Genomic DNA, 19,035 nt, shown 5'->3' on the forward strand with positions numbered 1-19,035 from the left:
GGTCAGTGGCCTTTGGGGTTTTTTTTGTTTTACGAGAAATAATATTCATATACTGAATTTTTATAAAGATTAATAATTGTTCTTTGAACTTGTATATTTCATACGCTTACCTCTTTACTCAGATATTTGCATCTTTTTTAACCGAAAGTATACATTTTTGCATTCATTCATTATCATTCTTATTAAAGTTAAAACCTTTCAAGTGATTCTATTTGGATCACAAAACACGCAAGATCGTCCAATTCCAAATTACCTTAAACTTTCTTTTACTGATATTTGAGATTAACCGAGATCAACACGAAATATTTATATCTATATGTCAAATAAGAAATACAAGCCCTGTTCTCACTTATCCGACATATCTTTTGTAAATAATTTCGGACACCTCAGAAGCAATACCAACATGAAAGGTATCGAATTTTCTTGAAATCTAGCTAGAGCAACCATTTTCAATTTATCTCTGGCGATACACAAGGTTAACATGAAATTAATATTCCGCTGAGAAAATCAAAAGAGTTTTAGGAGCGAGAGCAGCGCTAAGAATATGAAATATATCGAACTTATGCTGGAAACAGTCACCGACGCAAAACCCTAGACCGAATCAGCTGATACGACCTACAACAACAATCTATCTTATGAGAGCACAATGTAAATGAACACTCACCACCTTTCTACCATCCGCTCAGACCATACGATAGGATATCCGCGAAAATTGTATTTTTGCCGTAGAAACGAGTGAGCTGATTGCTCTCTTGCAACGCAGGCTTGCCAGTCAAGATATATTTTATTGTAAATAAAAAACAAACTTGAATATATTTGAAATATTCTTAACTAACTCAAAATCACAGTCGAATATATTTATTTATAAATAGGTAGACTATTTTTAATATTTGGATTTTAGTTTTGAGCTTTAACATTATGAGAAATTATAACTAAAAAACTAAATGTGAGCAAAATCGTGTATACAAATAGAACAATGGCAACATTGGTGAAATAAAAACAAAAGAGAATAGCTGATTTCTACGTTGCCACTACGTGTATACCTTTTGACAAATTTGGTTTGATACGGGTGGTAAGTACGTATGGGCGGAATATCGATGACTGTTTCCAGGCTTCTTCATATTTCTTGCAGTGATATTTAAAGAAAACTCTTAAAGCACTGATACATGAAAGCTTCCACACGTACCTCTCACAAAATAAGATTTTTAAGACACTTTGCGGTAGTAAATGAGGTTGCTGATAAGTTATTATGTAGATAATAACGATTTATGTGATTGCCTAGATTGTTCAAAATTCTTACAAAAAAAAACCAAAATGTGATAGTTTGAAGACAAATTGTTATACAAATTATTATTTTTTATAGAAAGAAATATGCTTAAATCTTTTTCAAATATTATATGAATATCCAAAAAAAAAACTAAATTAAATTCTAAGAACGCTTACCCATACATCGCATCGACCAGATCGCGTTCCCACGTCATTAGTCGCTTCATTTTGGCAGCTACTGTCTCTGAGCGCGTTAACGTCGCCGTTGTGGCAATTTTGTTGCCGGTGGGGGGCACTGTGAATTGTACCGTGTTTGCGGTGAAGATTCGACGGTTTTCGAAAAGTACAAACTAATGTGTACTTTTATTTAAACGAAGCGTAAATTCGCGCTGTTACAGTTGTAGCTGTATTTTCTAAAACAGTACCTTTTCGATACTGTAAAGTCACTTTGTTGTTTAATGTTCTATGCTGCGCTTAAATTAAGCGCGTCGAAACTCAAAGCTTTTTTTGTAAAAGTGTTGTTCGTTTTGAGATTTTTACAGTTTGCTCAAATCTAGTTTGCGTACGAAATGTTGTAGCTAGAATATTTTGGCAGTGTGTGTGTTGTTGTATTTTACATAAGTTGCTGTATTTTTACTAAATTTTTAGTTGTTTAATTGCGTCGTTTTGTATAGACTTATTTGATATTTAATTTTCAATGCAAACTCTTGTTGTTGTTTACCTTAATTACCACTTCTGACCCTTTTTTTGCTGCCACAACACATACATGCATATGTATGTCATATGCTACTTGGCTTTGTGCTAAATTTGTTGCTTGTTCTAGTTCTCATTTTGTTTGTTATTGTTTTTGTTTTGTTTGTAAACTTGCAGCTGCCTTGGCTCAGACACGTGTACTCAAACACTCTTTAGCTATGTGTGTATGTGTGTATTATGTTTTGGCAACAATTACCAAGGATTCTATAATGGTTGCTGGGGTTAATAAAATTCTTATTGAATTTTCTTGTGAAATTTTATTTGAATTTTCAAGTGTGTCTTTGCTTTTATTGCTTTTCGGCGCTTGAATGACTCATATGCAAAGTTGACTTGGTAATTGTTGTTTTTATTTTTATTGTAGTCGCTTAGGTGCGATTTTAAGTATCTTTAGAATCACTGTATATGTGCAATAACAGCTTGTAGTATTACTATAAATATATATATTTATATATAGGTATATTTGTAACTGCTTAGTTAAGCTTATACAGTTTTTGTTGTTATAAAGATTTGCATACAACACTGTTAATAAAATTTTTTTGTACAATTTATCGTTTTTTCTTACTATTGAGCAGTTTCAACTGTTATAAAAATGTTGTATTTGTTCACGTTTGTGATTATCGCTGCTTGTATGTTTGTTTATGTTGTTGGTTTTCTCATTTTTTTATTTTTATTTTACTTCACTTTCCGTTGAATGCACTTTATATACTTACATAGCAACATATATATACGTATTAATTTTTCATATAATATCGCCACTTCATTAATATTATATAAAATTTATTTTAAACATGATTTCTATTCACTTTACAACAGCGAGAATTGTCTTGCCTTGCACTTTTCATTTGCCAGTGTCCACACTTACGCACAACACACTTTTCCTTTCACCTGGTAAATTTACAAATAACTTTTGGCATCCACTATCACTAACCGCGTACCAATTAACAATTTTTCAGATACAATTTTTCAACACGAAAATACAAAAAAAAATAAAATAAATCTGTTTCGTGTCAAGAGGGTAAAACGCGAACTTCGACGACAAGCGAATGCGTACTAGTGCAAATGCCACAACAAATGTGCGAGCGCGTTTTATTAAAAGAAAAAAACATAAAAATAATACAACAAATAAATAACAACAATAAAAAATGCGAACGTCGCCGGTGCGGATCTTTTCACAAATTCAATCCTCAAACACAAAACACTGCGATATTTATACAACAATACAGAAATATATGTGTATTTATATATGTATGTACATATATTAAATGTATTTTACGCCAACTGAGCGCCGGCGAGCAACGAGTGTCCAATTGTTGTGGTGGTTCGCAATCATTTTGTGTAAAATATTTTTGTTTTGCTTTTTATTCACTTTGCTTTCTAACCCAGCACTCTTGCGACAGTTCGCAACTTCTGCTGCCAAATAAATAAACACACGCACAACTACAATAAAAGCAACAAAACGGCAGCTTTTTATGCGCTCAGAGCGATAGTAGCGAATGCGGCATAAATTTAGTCTCGTCCGTTGGTTTATGGAGCGGGGTATGCGGGTGGAGCGGCTGCAGCAGCCGGTGCTAAAAAGCACGAGTACTCTGCAGTTGCGAAGTTGCTCACAATACTGCAGAGATTTTTTGTTGCCAGCTGCTTTTGTTGTGTACGTTTGCGGGCAATCGTTTGCTGTTATTGTTTTTGCTTTCGTCGCCGTATGCCATTTTGGAATGAATGGGGTGGGGGGTTGATTGTGTGGTATGCTACTCGCATGCTCAGCGCTCTCCACACACTCGCGCCGCTTATTATCGCACTCTATTTCTCAGCAATCACAGCAACATTTTGCTCACAGTGATCGTGTTGTTTTGATTGTTGTTGTTAATTTTGTTGCACTGCAGTAGTGCTGTTTATTTTTGTTTATATATTTTTATCAGCATTGTATTTTTCTTTCTATAGCTTCCATGTATTGAATTTTTGTATTTCGACTTCGTGAAATTTTCTTTTGCCAACTTTGCAACTTCAAGTTTAAAAGAGCTATGCTTTTTCTATCACATTTGCTAGCTTTAATCCAAGCTTCTTCTTCCTATTATATCATGTGTGTGGCTGTTATCAAACAATTTATTGCCAGTTCTCAACATACACACACAAATCAAGATCTTATCAGATTCTTTTTAATGCAAATATTTGCGAAGCTTTATTGTAATGCGTGGGGTTCAACCTATTATATTATTCTCTGGTTGACAGAACACAGCCGAAAACACTCATGGTATTCTCTCTACTCTTGCTTCAACTCAAGATGCAGATTAAAAGTGTTGCAGCACTTGTATCTGTTCGAGCTGCAACAGTTGCCTACTAAATCATTTCCTACAGGGTATACACTTACAGGCACTAACCTTCAGTGTTGCAAAGACCTCAATGTAAGTTGTTTTTTTTTTTTTTTGCAAACTAAATGTCTCGCCTTGAATTTGTTTGTTGTGATGCTACTACTGTCATACAGGCGTAGGCCTATACATCAAACGTGTCTACATATGTATGTACATAGCATGCATTTTTACTCTATCTAAATATGTGCGTACATTGCTAATGGTGTGACGTGTGTTAGCAAGCACAGCTTAACACAAAATTCGAAAACACTTCTGAAGATGATTATATTTTTGAGTTTTATTTATTATTAGCTCTCTTGCGCTCACATTGCTCAGCTTTCGCTCTGTGCATACTAAATTTGTAGTGCATTGTTGCTGTAGTTTTTTATTTTTCGAATTAATTTAAGTCAGCCGCTTAACTTTTTGAGTTTGCTCTTCCGGTTTTATTATCTAGTTGTTGTTTTTGCAGCGACGCAGCTAACCCAGCAGTAAATTTTAAAACACTCCAAAAATTATTACGAAACTATTTTTCAACTTTTCTCGTGCGCATATGATTGTCAGTGCGCTCGTTATATTTTCTGGCATTGTGAAAAAACTGTAATTTGAAATTATTACAAAAATCTATACAGTAAGTCGCTTAATTTCCAAACGGAAGTGTACAATCATTGCTTCGGCGTCTGTATTGTTACACAAATTTTCTCAACTTTTTTATTTCTCATCCACAACATAGTTATTGTTGTTGTTGTCGCTATTGTAATTGCTTGCCTTTTGTTGCTGTTATTGTCGACAGTGTCGTTGCCAGTGTCAATGGCGACACCTTCACCGCTTGGTTGTTGCCGTTAGCTAAGTTGGCAGGTGTTACGCTTTGTTTGAGATGCACAATGCGAAAATTGTTAGTACAAGTATTGTTGTAAATAGTACTAATGATATTGCTAGTTGGAATAGTTTGTTTTTAATGTTATCTATTTGGCAGTAATTTTCATTACTACTCTAAAACTAATTTCGTTCGCTTGCTCATTAAGCGCTTTTGGCTAGAAATTTTTCCTGTATGTACTTTTTTGTTTCTGCTACTTGTTTTGTCATTTGAAAATTGCTACTTTGTTTGTACAAATGGAATTACAGTTAACTTATATTCATTTAGTGTTCTTGTTTATTCGGGTATATCGCTAATATTTCAAATAGTTCAGGGTTAACTCGAATATCGAAATTAATACGGAAACCTCGAATCGAAAATCGAATTTATATCATGCAATTTGAATCAAAATTAAATAATCATTTTCTACAATAAAATTAAAAACAAGAAAAAAAGTTAACTATGCTTCACATGTGCATTTACTATGGCATAAAATGGTATAAACAGATCTTTATGTTGATCTTTATCGTTCAGTTTATATTGCAGCTATATGTTATAGTTTTCCGATCTAAACAATATATTCGGTGATTGTAGGACTGTTTTGGATTATAATGTTTACCGAATTTCGTTAAGATTTTTTGTCAAATAAAAAAGTTTTCCATACCAGAACTTGTTTCTGATCGGTCAGATAACAACTAAGCAGCTTTTTGTAGAGAAAAGAAGTGTGCCAAATATTAGATCTACATCTTTTAAACTGAGGAACTAGTTCGCTTATATACAAACAGACGAAAGCATAGACAGACGTACATTTCTAAATCGACTCAGCTCGTCACGCTGATCCTTCATATATTGTATATATATATATATATATATTTTATAGCGTATCCGACGTTTTCTTTTGGCTGTTACAAACTTCATGGCAAACTTAATATACCCTGTTCAAGGTAGAGTAATTTAATTTCATAATAAATTGTCAATACACTTTTGAAACCAACATGCATACGTATGTATGTACAACGCCTTCATTGAACTTTTAATCACAATTTGATATTATAACATTTTCTTTTCAAAATTATTTATACTGATTTTTTAGTAGATCATCGGTTGGTTATTCGAAGTCCAAAACTAACAACAAACAGCCTTTAAGGTTTATAGTATAACAATTATAAATGCTCCTGTAGCAGTGCTCTCCACTTTAGAGCGCAAGCGCAAACAAAAACAACAAAAATTACGCACAGTGTAGCGCCGCATTCGCACTTTTAAAGCAACTTCATTAATATTTATTGAAAAATTCAACAGCTGACACACTTCATTTGCACAAGAAAAAACTCAATGTTCACTTTCCATAAATACCGTCTTCACCTACCAAGCATTTGCGCTATCAAAATGCGCCTGCGTCACTCAATACTTTGAACGCCTCACTTCGTGTGACTAAACAGTACTCACGAAAAAATAAAGAGAAGAAAAGAATTTAAAGTTCAATAATTCTAACGATTATAGAAACGCTTCGTTGTTTTGGTTTACAAAGCGACACGAATTTGCGCGGTAAACACGCCACAATACTTCGCACACAACTCGGTAAGTCGACGTTTCGTGCCAAACTGAAAATTGACAGCGCCGGTTGGGTTTCTTTTATTGTTACACTTCTTCCAGCTCAGCAACCTCGTGCTGTCCTCCGCCGCATTCACCGCAAAGTATTGCTGGTTGCTTACTTGTTTGGTTAGTGAGTTAGCTGATTGGCTTGTTGTTGTTTGTGTTGTTTCGTTGTAGTGTCAATGCGCCGCGCTTCACTCTCCTTCGGCGTCAGCTGTTTGGCTGTCAAGCGGAGTTGCTTCTGGTAGGTAGGTAAGACTTGTAGTATCTGGTCGCATACCACATAGCTGAAGCGGTCAGTCTCAGGGAAACAACAACACAAAGAATAAAAATAAATCAAAAAACCCGAAAAATCGTATAAAAAACGCTACTTGATATACTCGTAAGCGTCTAAGTAGGGGCTTACGAAACAAGATACGACAAACAAAGCACATACCACATCGGCTATGCCCAAGTAGAAATTTATTTGAAGCTGATATACCTATATTACTTAGATCGAACTTGAGATTTTGCTTGCGGATTTTTGCAATCGCTCTAATTGAAAAGAAAGAATTTCAAATAAAGAAATTATTAAGTGAGGTCGAGAGATAGTAGAAAATTTTCCGCCAGCTCTGTTCACATCGCAAAAATATAAAAATTGTCCAAACAATAAACATATTAGAGAGATAACAGCGGCTCTCAAAACTCTCCCGTGCATCGGTATAAAACATTTTGCTTAAACTATAAAAAGAGAAGCACGTAATCGCGACACTCAACCAAAAGTGCCAAATTCTCTGCAAATAGAATGTCAAAAGAGGGCGCAAAAACCAATTCCAATTCACAAACGATACGGTAAGCCTCTAAGTTTAAGTGTCGAGAATATCTTGTTGAATGAAACAAAATTCGTTAAAGTATTTGAGAAACCAACTGTGTATTAAAATCGCTACTCGAAAGATTATAAACCAAACATTTGAGAAAAAGAGATAGATACCTTACATAAAATTGGTAAAACCACTAGAATCACACACACAGCACAAACTCTCTTTACTTTCAACTGCTTGCTTGTTCGATTCACCAGTCTTGAATGTTATATTTGACAAATTGCAGCAAGATAGTGGGGGCATCATTTAATAACAGGTCATTCAAGTGCCTACAGGGCTTGCAGCCAGGCAACTGATACCAGCTTTAAAAAATTCAGCAACAACAACAAAAGCAATTAAAACATAATCACACAAAAGCGTTTTGTACTGACAGTAAAAAGTTTGTTTGTACCATACAGTTTGTGAACAGCGGAGAGCTTATCACACGAGGTGAGTAAGCTGCACTAATTTTTAAATGACACAAAGAAATTTAAATTAGCTATGACTGAAAATTAAACGCACACAAATGCTAAAAAATTTCTTAATCATATAAATAAGAAAATTGCTGTTTAGATTTCTTGGAATAACAGAAGGTTGGGTAAAGAGGTTTTAACAGCTTAGAAAGCTTCGGTGTAATTATAGGTCAGTTTTTGTTTATAGAAATTTATTTTAGTAGAAATGTGTATATATTGTATATTAGGCTGGGTCAAAACAAAATTGAATTTTTTTCGCTTAGCATTCTGAAAAATAGGTTTTTAGACACCTCTAAGAAAGGCTCTCCAAGTAAAAGCTTTTAATTGTAACGGTAAGATTTTCGGGCTTACGGTTTTCAATTTTTGCTTATTATCAGATAGAAAAATTCATATCTCGCTTCCAGCTACTTGAAAGAATACTTGCTTTTTTAGAAATTTAATGCTCCAGAAAATGGTTACGATTTTTTCATAGATCTAACCGTTTAAAAAATATTAATAGTTAAAGTTTGGTTATTATAAGCTAAAAAAAACTACAAAGCGAAAAAAATATTTGTTTTATTTTAACCCAACCTAATATACTCGTATGTTCATACATACTTGAATAATAATTTTATTTTTTTATATTTATAATTCGTTTAAATTATATAAAAATTCTTAACATATATATTATTTCAGAAATTTTATTTTATTTTATTATATAACATTATAATAATTTCATGATATTTTAATTTTTGCTTTATTAGTTTTGAATGAAAAAAAAATTTTTTTTTATAGACTATTTCTTTTATATTTTTGTATTTATATAATTTTCTTCAAGATTTAACTAAATTTTTTTTCTACATTTTTTAGTTTTACAATATATAATTTAATCATTTATTTCATTGTAGCTTCTCACACAGTCTTTTTAATATAAACTTGCTTAAAGTTGCTAACTTGCTGTATGTTAATTGAAAACGAGCAACTTTTTTTACTAACTGCAATTCTTATACAATATTTATTCGCTCTAAAAGTTCTTTGTTAATTTCATACTATATAAATATAAATGGCTACTTAAGCAGTTTATTCTTTCATTTGTTTGTAAAACAGAGGAATTTTTCCGATTTAAGCCAATGTCATAATCAAAAATTAAATTGTGCAAATTTGCTTGCATATTTTCGATTCCAATTAACATATATACTCGTACAACATTGAATTTTCAACAACCGATCCGAAGAAGCCAAGAATTATAGCGAAATTCTTTTTCATTGAAATTTTTAATTTTTTCGTTGCTGGGCATTCACTGCAGTCAAGCGTCTGCCAAGTATAACCCAATTCCATTTTTTACCTTCACATACACACACGCACATAAGCACGGTGAGCGCATTTCGAATGTTGCGTATACGCCATGTTGTACCGAACGTACAAACAAGCCTGCTTAATTAAATCTTTTCACTTAATGAGTACGACTTAACTTTTGGAATTTTCAATTTTATCGACATACGTGTGTGTGTGTGTGTGTGTGGGCGGCGAGTTGTGTAAGAGATCAAAATGTTACAACTGCTACGTATTTCACTTACGCTTGCGCAGCCACTTAACGACGAAATTAAAAATTGTATTGTATAAATAAGTAAGGAAGGGCTAGTTCAGCTGTAACCGAACATTTTAAGCACTCGCAATTTGCAAGGATCAAAGCCGGGGAAAATACTTTTAGTATTTCAATAATATATATGACAGGTTGACCGATATTTTCGGTAAAAAGTTCGCAATAGGAACTGACGTCCGCATATTCGGTATCTGGGGAATTGAATAGTTTTGATATGACTTGAACAATTTTTGGTCATAAGGTGACTTGTATCTTATTGTAGAGCTTAGTTATGGTAATGTTATATAAATCCATATTCATCTCGATTAGTCATAGGTGACACAAACAACCGTTAGATGAACAAAACTATTAACATATACTCTGTAGCAACATGTTGCAAGAGTACAAATATATTTAATAAATAAAAGAGACGGCGGAAATATTTTAATAAAATGATGTAAATGCCTTGTGACATTTATGTGCTCTTAATGATTTCACGTTGCTGCACATTCAAGCGACAACAATAACAACATGCAGCGCGAATGAAAATCGCTGACACAGTTAACGCAAATGCTCGTAATGCGGCAACAACAGAACAAAAACAAAAATCAATAGCACAACGTGCGCAATTTATTAATAAAAACAGTATAATGGGAATTGTAAATAATGATATTTAAAAAAAAAATATCATAAATATAATAATAATAATCGCCTTACATTAGCCGCACTCGTGCTTTGATTTGCGACAGCTGATCGGCGCTTGGAGTTGTTGTTGCTTTTCTGTTTGCCTACGCTTTTCACATTTCGCATGTCCATTCTAATTAAATGTTAATCACTGTTTTATAAATGAATTGCTTTTAAATGCGATTAGTGACAATGAACTGGAAAAAACAGAAATAGAGTTCGTGTGTAAGCAAGGCGAGTCACAAGATTGGTAAATACAGGTACGAAGAAATTTATGGCAGCTCTATTATGATTAATAAATTATGTTAATCATTAAGCTACAATTGATTTATTGACTTTGCAAACAAAACTTAAGCCATTTGACAAAAAAATAGATAGCAACACATGTATGCAATATTAGAACTGCATTTGCATGGTAATCAATAATTCAAACTAAAAAAATAAACAAATTTATAATCACTTGAAATAAGCATAAACCTGAAGTCACATGTAAAACGTTTAGAAATTCCTTAATATTCAATAAGTTTTTGTAAAAAAATGTGTACACTTTACATTTGAAGAACTCAACTGGTCACCCAAGACTAGTCAATTCAGAATTATACGGCAGCCCATGCACTTAGCAACATAGAAAAATATCTAAATATATTTGCAGCAATACACACCCTAACAGATACATTTCTTAAATAAGCATTAACAGCATTTTACATTTCTTAGAATTCAAATGATAGAAGAAAACAAACAGCACAAACACGGAAAGCACAAGCATAGTAAGAGACAAACAAAGAGGTGCGAAAGTTGAATAAAGAAAAAAGTCTCCATCAAAAGTCAAAGCAATTAATGTGATTTACAACTCGCTGTGGGTGATTTGCAGAAATAAGAAATGCTGCTAATATCTGTTAGAACAAAGCAGTGGAAAATTAGCTATGACAAAATGTACAGTGGGTTAAAATAATTGACTGATATAAATAAAATTGAAAAAACCTCAAGAAAAATTATTTTAAAATTTCTTTTTAATATATTATAAACAATTTGTTAAGAAAATAATTATAAAAAAACTTAACACAAAAATTTTGAACAAACTTTTTATTTAACAAATATTTTATTGTAAAATGTATGTTGAAAAAAAATATATATTTCCAAAAAGCTTAGGACGGAAATTTAATAACACAAAAAATATAAAAAAATTATTTTAAAAAATGTTTTTTAATATTATAAAAAATGTATTAATAAAAAACTATAAAACAAAAATGTATTAAAATGAAAAGTATTTAAACGATTTTAAAATACTTTGCATTTTCATAACATTATTCAAAAATAATTTAGTTTAATTATTTATTTAAAATCACATATGTATGTTAAAATATAATATAACAGAAATTCTATAATATTCTAAAAACACACTATAAAAAATGTTTTGTTTATAACAATAATTTAACGTTTTTAAATTATTTCACATTTTTATAACTCTTTCATTAGAATATGCAATGTTATCAGAACACAATTCCTCTTACACCTTTCAATAGGAATACTAATTTACTACCAAAATATTTTTTCAGAAATATTTCAGTTAAGAAAATTCCGAATCTTAAAATAAAATATATAATTCCCTCCTCGCTATTAAAAACATAAAAACTTGTTTATCTAGTTATTAAAAAATGTATATTTAATTAATCTTCATAGCAAGCGTATGTATCATATATTTTAGCACGCATTGTAAGAGAACTATAAATAATAACATGTTACAAAAACAATTGCAGCGGCAAATCACAATGCAATTATTCAATGTTGGCACACTGCCAACTAGCCAACACAAGTAAAGAGTAAAATAGTTGCTGTGCCGGCGAAAGGGAACGGAGGTGTGTGGTCAATGAAAACGAGGGTTAATGCAAAACCGAATTGCATACGCCACATTGAATGCGTCACGCATATAAATGACTCTTATTTTTTATGTAAATTAAAACAAAAAAAAACTTAACTTCTTTGTCTTAATAGGAAAATGACAAATGACATTTTTATGTAGCGCTGTTGCATGAATATACATACGTATGTTAAAAAGTAAGTTAACAATAATTTTAGCATACACAAAATTAATTTTCATACACTTTTCGTATATAAACGCATATTTATTTATATCGCTACATATATATTAATTGTTTAAATAAAGGTGTTAACCGAATTGCTGCGAACATGCTTCTTTGCGACAAAAAAAATATAATTTTTTTTTTAAATACCAGAATAACAAACAAAAGATAATAAAAATAAAAGACGACTACAAAAACAAAACAAAAATCGACATTATTAAAATGAGTTCCAAGAAATTTTTAAAACGAAATAAATAAGTCAATAAGTAGCCGGTTGGGGTTTCCTCATAATTTTGCGTTACTTTTAACAAAAAATTGTAATAATAACACAACAAGTTTCATTCATACATTGGAAATAAGTTCACGTGCACTTGCATGCACACACGATGCACACACAATTATATACATAAATGAATATACATACCTATTTAACAGGCATGATGCATAGCGTCACTTACGCCATTTATTAAGCTTATTAAGTCGTGTTTACTTCCAGGCATCACGTCATTCCCACATTATGACGCACAATGACTAAGATAGTTAAAATAGCTTACTTTGAGATATACATTTACTGTTCAAAACGGCTCTTTTGAACACCGTCTGTATCAAGTGGAGTTATGATATATTCATATGACGTTTATGATAACACAATTTACAATAAAATAAGGGTTTACATTAATTCAAACGAAACTTTGTATAACAGATTTTTCAATTGCCAAATACTCATTCACTTCAAAACTGCCACATAAGAACCATATATAACTACAAAGAAGTATTTTTTACTTAGATTCTAGTTGAAGTAGCGATTCCACCTAACTATACAGAGAATGAGGTCAGGTGTAAGGTAAGCAGTAAATTTCGCGAAAGAAAATTTTTTTGGTACAAAATAAAAGAAAAATTACGAAACACTTGGCTATTCAAATTGTTCACATAAATTTTGAGGTTATGTGAAAACGGTGTTAATACTAAAGTTATATTCGCAGTTTTGCCTGAAATCGAGATAAACAATTTCTAATTCTCAAAAATTCAATCACGACCCACGATTTCTCTTGCAGGCCACAGCTCGCCCGTAAATATTTTTTTTTTGTTTGTCATTTTATCTTTCGTTTCCAATGAGTTTCAACCTACTATGAGTTTCTTTCACTTTTTACCATTTTCAAAGGCTTCTGCACTGTGCTATAAATCAAATAAATCTAAGCATTGCCATTGACCAGGTATATTTGATTATTTGTAAATTATTCCAAAGCAAACTGAGCTTAAATTTTCTAATATTTCACTACTTCAAGAAAATAAGTGTTAAATAACTTTGATAACTAAAATAGACTTTCACTGTTGCATAATAAGCGCAAACTAGCTATTAAGGTCATTAGGGCAGTTTAAAATAAGAAAGTATTTTTTATGCTATCAACACATTTCTCTATATCATCAAAAATAATCAACGATTCTGCGTTCTTTTGCATTATGACGCCATAAGGGGATTCACGCTTCCCATTCAGGCATTCAGCTTTTCTCAAACTAACCTTCAGATGTCACAATTTGATTTCTTAACACAGCAACGTTCCCTTATTAATCACTAACTCACTTTACATAACGTGTCGTAATTTTTAAGTGAAACATGATTTTTTTTCTCCAACATTGACTTATAGCCAAAGCACTATTTTTATAATAAATTGTAGTTGTAGATATGTATTCGTAAATTATCGGCATATCAACACACTAATTTTCATTCATCTCACACGTTTTGTCTTTTATTTCAAACTAGACAATATTTAGTCACTTATTTACTCACTGCCTATCTATATACTATATGTATATAAGCATATGGAAACATAAATAAATATGTACTCACATATGTTCTTGCCCACTTATGTTGTGTCAATTTATCATGACATATGATTTACCATATATCTACATATTAAAAAAATTTTCTAGTAAATGACAAATCCCACAACGGTATGCTTTAAGTGTGTATGTATGGCTTGAATGCTTTGAAACATTATAGCGTTGTAACAGGTATTGGATTAGGAGAAACAGATGTACCTATGACGAGGCAAAATGAGTTGTCTGTTTGTACAAGAGTTTTAATATAACTGGTATATTTTATGCAAATTATTTTATTTAAATAAATATTTCAGCGATTAGTTGAATAAAAACAAGTATGTAACAAGTAAGTGGAACTGTGATCGTTAAATTTGGAGCTTCATCTAAAGAACTTTTAAAGAGTATCCGTGGTTCCACATACCGGTGGGTTTAAAATACATACCACGCAAACTGATTTAACTATCCTAGCCCATTTCGCTGACGATTTTCGACAACAACGCCCACTTCTAACATATAGAGTTGTTACAAAACACAAATAGTTAAGGTAACGGTATATTTGATAAATCATATAAATTAGTAATCGGTATATTTGATAAATTAAACTAACATCGTATCACTGGCCACAATTCCATAAAAAATCGTAGGTTTTACTGGCCGACTGTCACACCTACTGGTCCTTAGTAATGTAAACAAAAGCAAGTAAGGAACGGTTAAGTTCGGGTGTAACCGAACATTTCATACGCTTGCAACTTGCCAGGATCAAGGCCGGGGCAATAACTTCAGGTGTTAGCAAAGCTTTACTTTAAAAATATTGTGAAAGAATTCAACATTGATTCTTCGACGAAATCGTGAATGGATTACAATCAAATATGTATCTTATCAAGTTATCTTATTAATAAATTAGTTTTAAAAGTAAAGTCAGCCGGAAATTAAAAAACTCTTTTTATAAGGATGGGGGCTAACGGAATTATTGATCCGATTCAACACATATTTGACATAATATTCTCAGAAAAGGATTATCTTCGATTTTCTATAATATATCTCACAGATTCGATAAAAAGTTCGAAATAGGAACTGGGGTACATATATTAGCTATCTGGGGACTTGAATAGTTTTGATACGGCTTGAACAATTTTTGGTCATAAGGTGGCACACATCAAAGGCATTATTCATTCAAAGTTTTATCCGGATACATGGATTGGTTTTTGATTACTACACTGGAAAGTGAAAGAATCAGATGAAATTTAAATTGATGTTAAATGGAAAGTAGGCGTGGTTCTTGTCTGATTTTGCAACGTAATGTAGGAATGTCCGCTAAATATTACCTACCGAATTTGGTTGAAATCGGTCGAGTAGGTATCGAGATAGTAGTTATTTCATCCGTTATTTGGGGAGTGAGCGGGGTTATAATCCAAATTCGAGTAATGGCATTTTGTGGACGTGGAAATGGTCCGATTTCGTACATTATCGCTTGCACTGACGGAAGGTCTCGCCATCCTGATCATTTATATAATATATATAGATACAATATATATAACTCCATATCCATCTCGTCTACTGTTAGGTGACACAAGCAACCGTTAGGCTATCAAAACAATTATACTCAGTAGCAAGATGTTGCAAGAATATAAAAAAAAAATTTTAAAAATCGTAGTTCATTTTAAAAAACACTTTTACAACTTCCTGTGGGTAAAATTTTAAATTGAGTAAACAACAACACGGTTAAACAATCTTCAATTCAGTAAGAGCCACTAAGCTGCCACCTTCGTATAAAACAGCAATATTTTAAAAGTGAGAGAAATTCTCATATTGTCAAAATTTTCATAGTCCGTTCTCTTAAGACGCCTATCTAAATGTGCACTTCAGCTTATTGCATACTTTTATAAATACATACACGACAACCACAATTAATGTTACTTTGCTGAAAATCATAAAAGCCGGCCGCTCTTTAAGTACAACACTTACGACTTCCGCTGTTGTAAACTTCAATTACTAAAGTAAGCTTTATAAATGATAACAGCACAACGAAAAATTTACAAAATCCAGCAAGCGAGAAATATACTTTTTTCCACGCGCATTATTAATTGTGAGCTCATTCATTCACAATCTACCGACGCGGTGTGAATTATGTGTATATATGCATATATGTAGTTAAAGAAATAGTTTATTACATTTCAAAAAAAAAATTGTATGTGTTGAAATCAGAAGCATGGCTTTAAAAAGCTTAATTCGCTTTAAACTGCCCATCTCACCGCCGCATTTTCTCACTACGCCCCCTCTCACTTACTGCCCACGCAAGCTTGTGGATTTTAATCTGCGCTCTAATTGCTTGTGATTGTTATGAGTATTATTGTTATTATTGCCACTTTTGTGTCAGCTTGCCTCCATTTTATTTAGTTTTGTTTTGTTGTTTGTTATTCTGTTGCTGTTATGGCTGTGGCGTGTGTTAGCGACAGTATCGCTTTAAATGACTATACAACAACAATCGTTATTGTTGAGCTTTTGTGAACAACTTGACGAACAAATAGCAGTAATAACATCTTAATTCTCTAGTACTTAGTACAAGTATTTATACATGTATGTATGTATGTTTGTATTGTACTATATAAATCACACACTCAAAAGGCCTCGCATTCAAATCATCTCAGCTCGCTGTGGGTAATAAATTAATTTAAATGTTCTTTAATTCAATTATTTATATCGGAATGTTTTGTATTTTGCCTATATTATTTCTATAAGTTGGTGCGGAAATTCGGCTTCGCACTGGTAGACAAACCTAGAGCAATTCATTTACCTATATACACGTAAATACTTCAATTAATTGGCCGCTAAGCAAATCTAAGAAGGTACATTTTAATAATACGATTGAGGTTAGGGGTGGTAGTCTGCTTTTTATAACAAATTTATAACAGGCTTATTTTGTAAATATATAAGTGTGTTTTTCATCTGATTAGGCGGTTCGACACTTTTCTTTGATGTTGACTGAAATGTTAGATTCCTTACAACTTAAAGAAGTCTTACGTGTATTTCCTTTTTTTGAAGACTATTAAATGAAAAGTTCCAAGTAGAGATTTTGTCTGGAATCTGAGGGTTGTTTGATTCATCACTGGAGGCACAACTCCACCTTCAAAGTCTTTGGAAATGCAAATTTGATTAAGGAACCTTTTGAGCCAAATTTATGCGAAAATTATAGAATATAAATAATTTCGTATATGTGAAAGAAAATCTGGAATGAGCAAATGATTCTTATATATATTACATAGATCTCAATTGGGTTCATTTAATTGCGCCAATGCCTTTGATTTATGACAGTTACACGTATTTATTCGATTTGCCACGTTCCTAGATTTGATGAATGGAACACTACTTACGTGTTTCACACTTTATTTTTTATTTTTAGTTCATATCATATTTTGTAACCAGGTGGAATACTTAGCAGATAATGATACGTGTAAAACTCACTAATATATAACCCCTTGTAATTTGTTGGGAAATTATGTAGAAATATAAAATAATAAATTCTTTTAATTTTTTATATAAGTTATAAACTCAGAAATACTCACTACTTTCTTTTTAAATCATAACGCTGTTTCTCTACTTCTAATTCTTCGTACATGAGTTGCATGAGACTTTACGCTACACCAATAAAATTTTTTCCAAGAATAACAGCAATTCTATGTTAGTATTACAAACAACGTCAGCGCTATTAAAATAGTGTTACGTGAATTGGAGGAAAATAAACGTGAATGTATATTAGCCTGTGGCTATGAATAGATAATTAAGCCGTAAAAACATTTACTTGTGGAAGATATTATAGATATAGCCGTTAGTTTTAATCAGAAACAATTTATGGAATGTACCTAGTATTCAAAATACCGCAATCCAATTTGAATTGGGAAAGAATATTCCCCAAACAAATTCTTTGAACAACCTTATTTTACGTAAACTAGTTGTTATAACTCACACTTACCGCGTAATCGGGCCAGGCGATTCGCTAACTGCCTTCAGGGACCGTCTCAAATGTTTATGGAATGAACCGAGTAGGGAGCCTTTACGGGTTAATTGCGATTTCGTTTCGGCAACGATGCCATCGGTACTAGTAATGCCGGCAGCACCCTCGCCACTGCTCAGATTGCTGCAATTGCCCTTCAAGCGTTCGAGTGGCAACGGATTGGCTTCGCTTGTGGTGCATTTTCCAAAATCATCCTCCGATATGCGTGTGGACTTCACAATCACAGCATTTTTACTTGTGCTATCCTTATCGTCGAGTAATTTCGTCCAGGCATGTTCGCCAATATTATCCGCGGAGTCACCAATCATTTTTTATGTTTTTGGTTTTCTGCGTTTATTTGATAACACTTCTTTAAAGGTATCTACTTGAAATATGTTTTGAAACTAACTTTATTTAAACTTATAACTAATTGAGGTTATACGTGTACACTTTTTTGCTTAACAATTGTAATTAACTCTTTGGCTTTTACACATAGTTGGACTATGCTGCTTGAGATATGGCTTGACGACATTGGTTTTTGGAGAACTGTAATGAAAAAAAAACAAATTTTTGAATTCCGTTTATATACAATAGCATAAGTAAAAAAAATACATGTTCATTTATAAAGGTCTATAAATGTAACTTAACAGGTATTAGAATGTCAATATTGTAACTCGAGTTTAAGACATTGTATTTAAGAACAACTCCAATAATTTGCATTGGAGTATTTAAGAGACCCTGATTCTAATTTGATATTTCCTTAAAGTTTTTTGTT

At 32.2% G+C, this 19,035-nt stretch overlaps 1 protein-coding gene across 3 annotated transcripts in view; it reads right to left on the minus strand.

Annotated features, from left to right (window-relative positions):
* Irk1 (Inwardly rectifying potassium channel 1) overlaps window positions 1-19,035 on the minus strand; it is a 64,784-nt gene that overhangs the window by 35,255 nt on the left and 10,494 nt on the right. For 2 of the 3 annotated variants that reach the window (XM_014234573.3, XM_014234574.3), the window contains exon 2: window positions 18,240-18,806. In XM_014234573.3, coding sequence (XP_014090048.2) covers window positions 18,240-18,589 — 350 coding nt within the window. In that variant the 5' untranslated portion in view covers window positions 18,590-18,806. Of the gene's footprint in view, window positions 1-1,443; window positions 3,129-18,239; window positions 18,807-19,035 lie in introns of those variants that run through there. The other variant, XM_014234579.3, reaches the window with a different exon arrangement.

Source organism: Bactrocera oleae, chromosome 2, assembly GCF_042242935.1.
Source record: "Bactrocera oleae isolate idBacOlea1 chromosome 2, idBacOlea1, whole genome shotgun sequence".
In the NCBI taxonomy this organism is placed as follows: domain Eukaryota; kingdom Metazoa; phylum Arthropoda; class Insecta; order Diptera; family Tephritidae; genus Bactrocera; species Bactrocera oleae.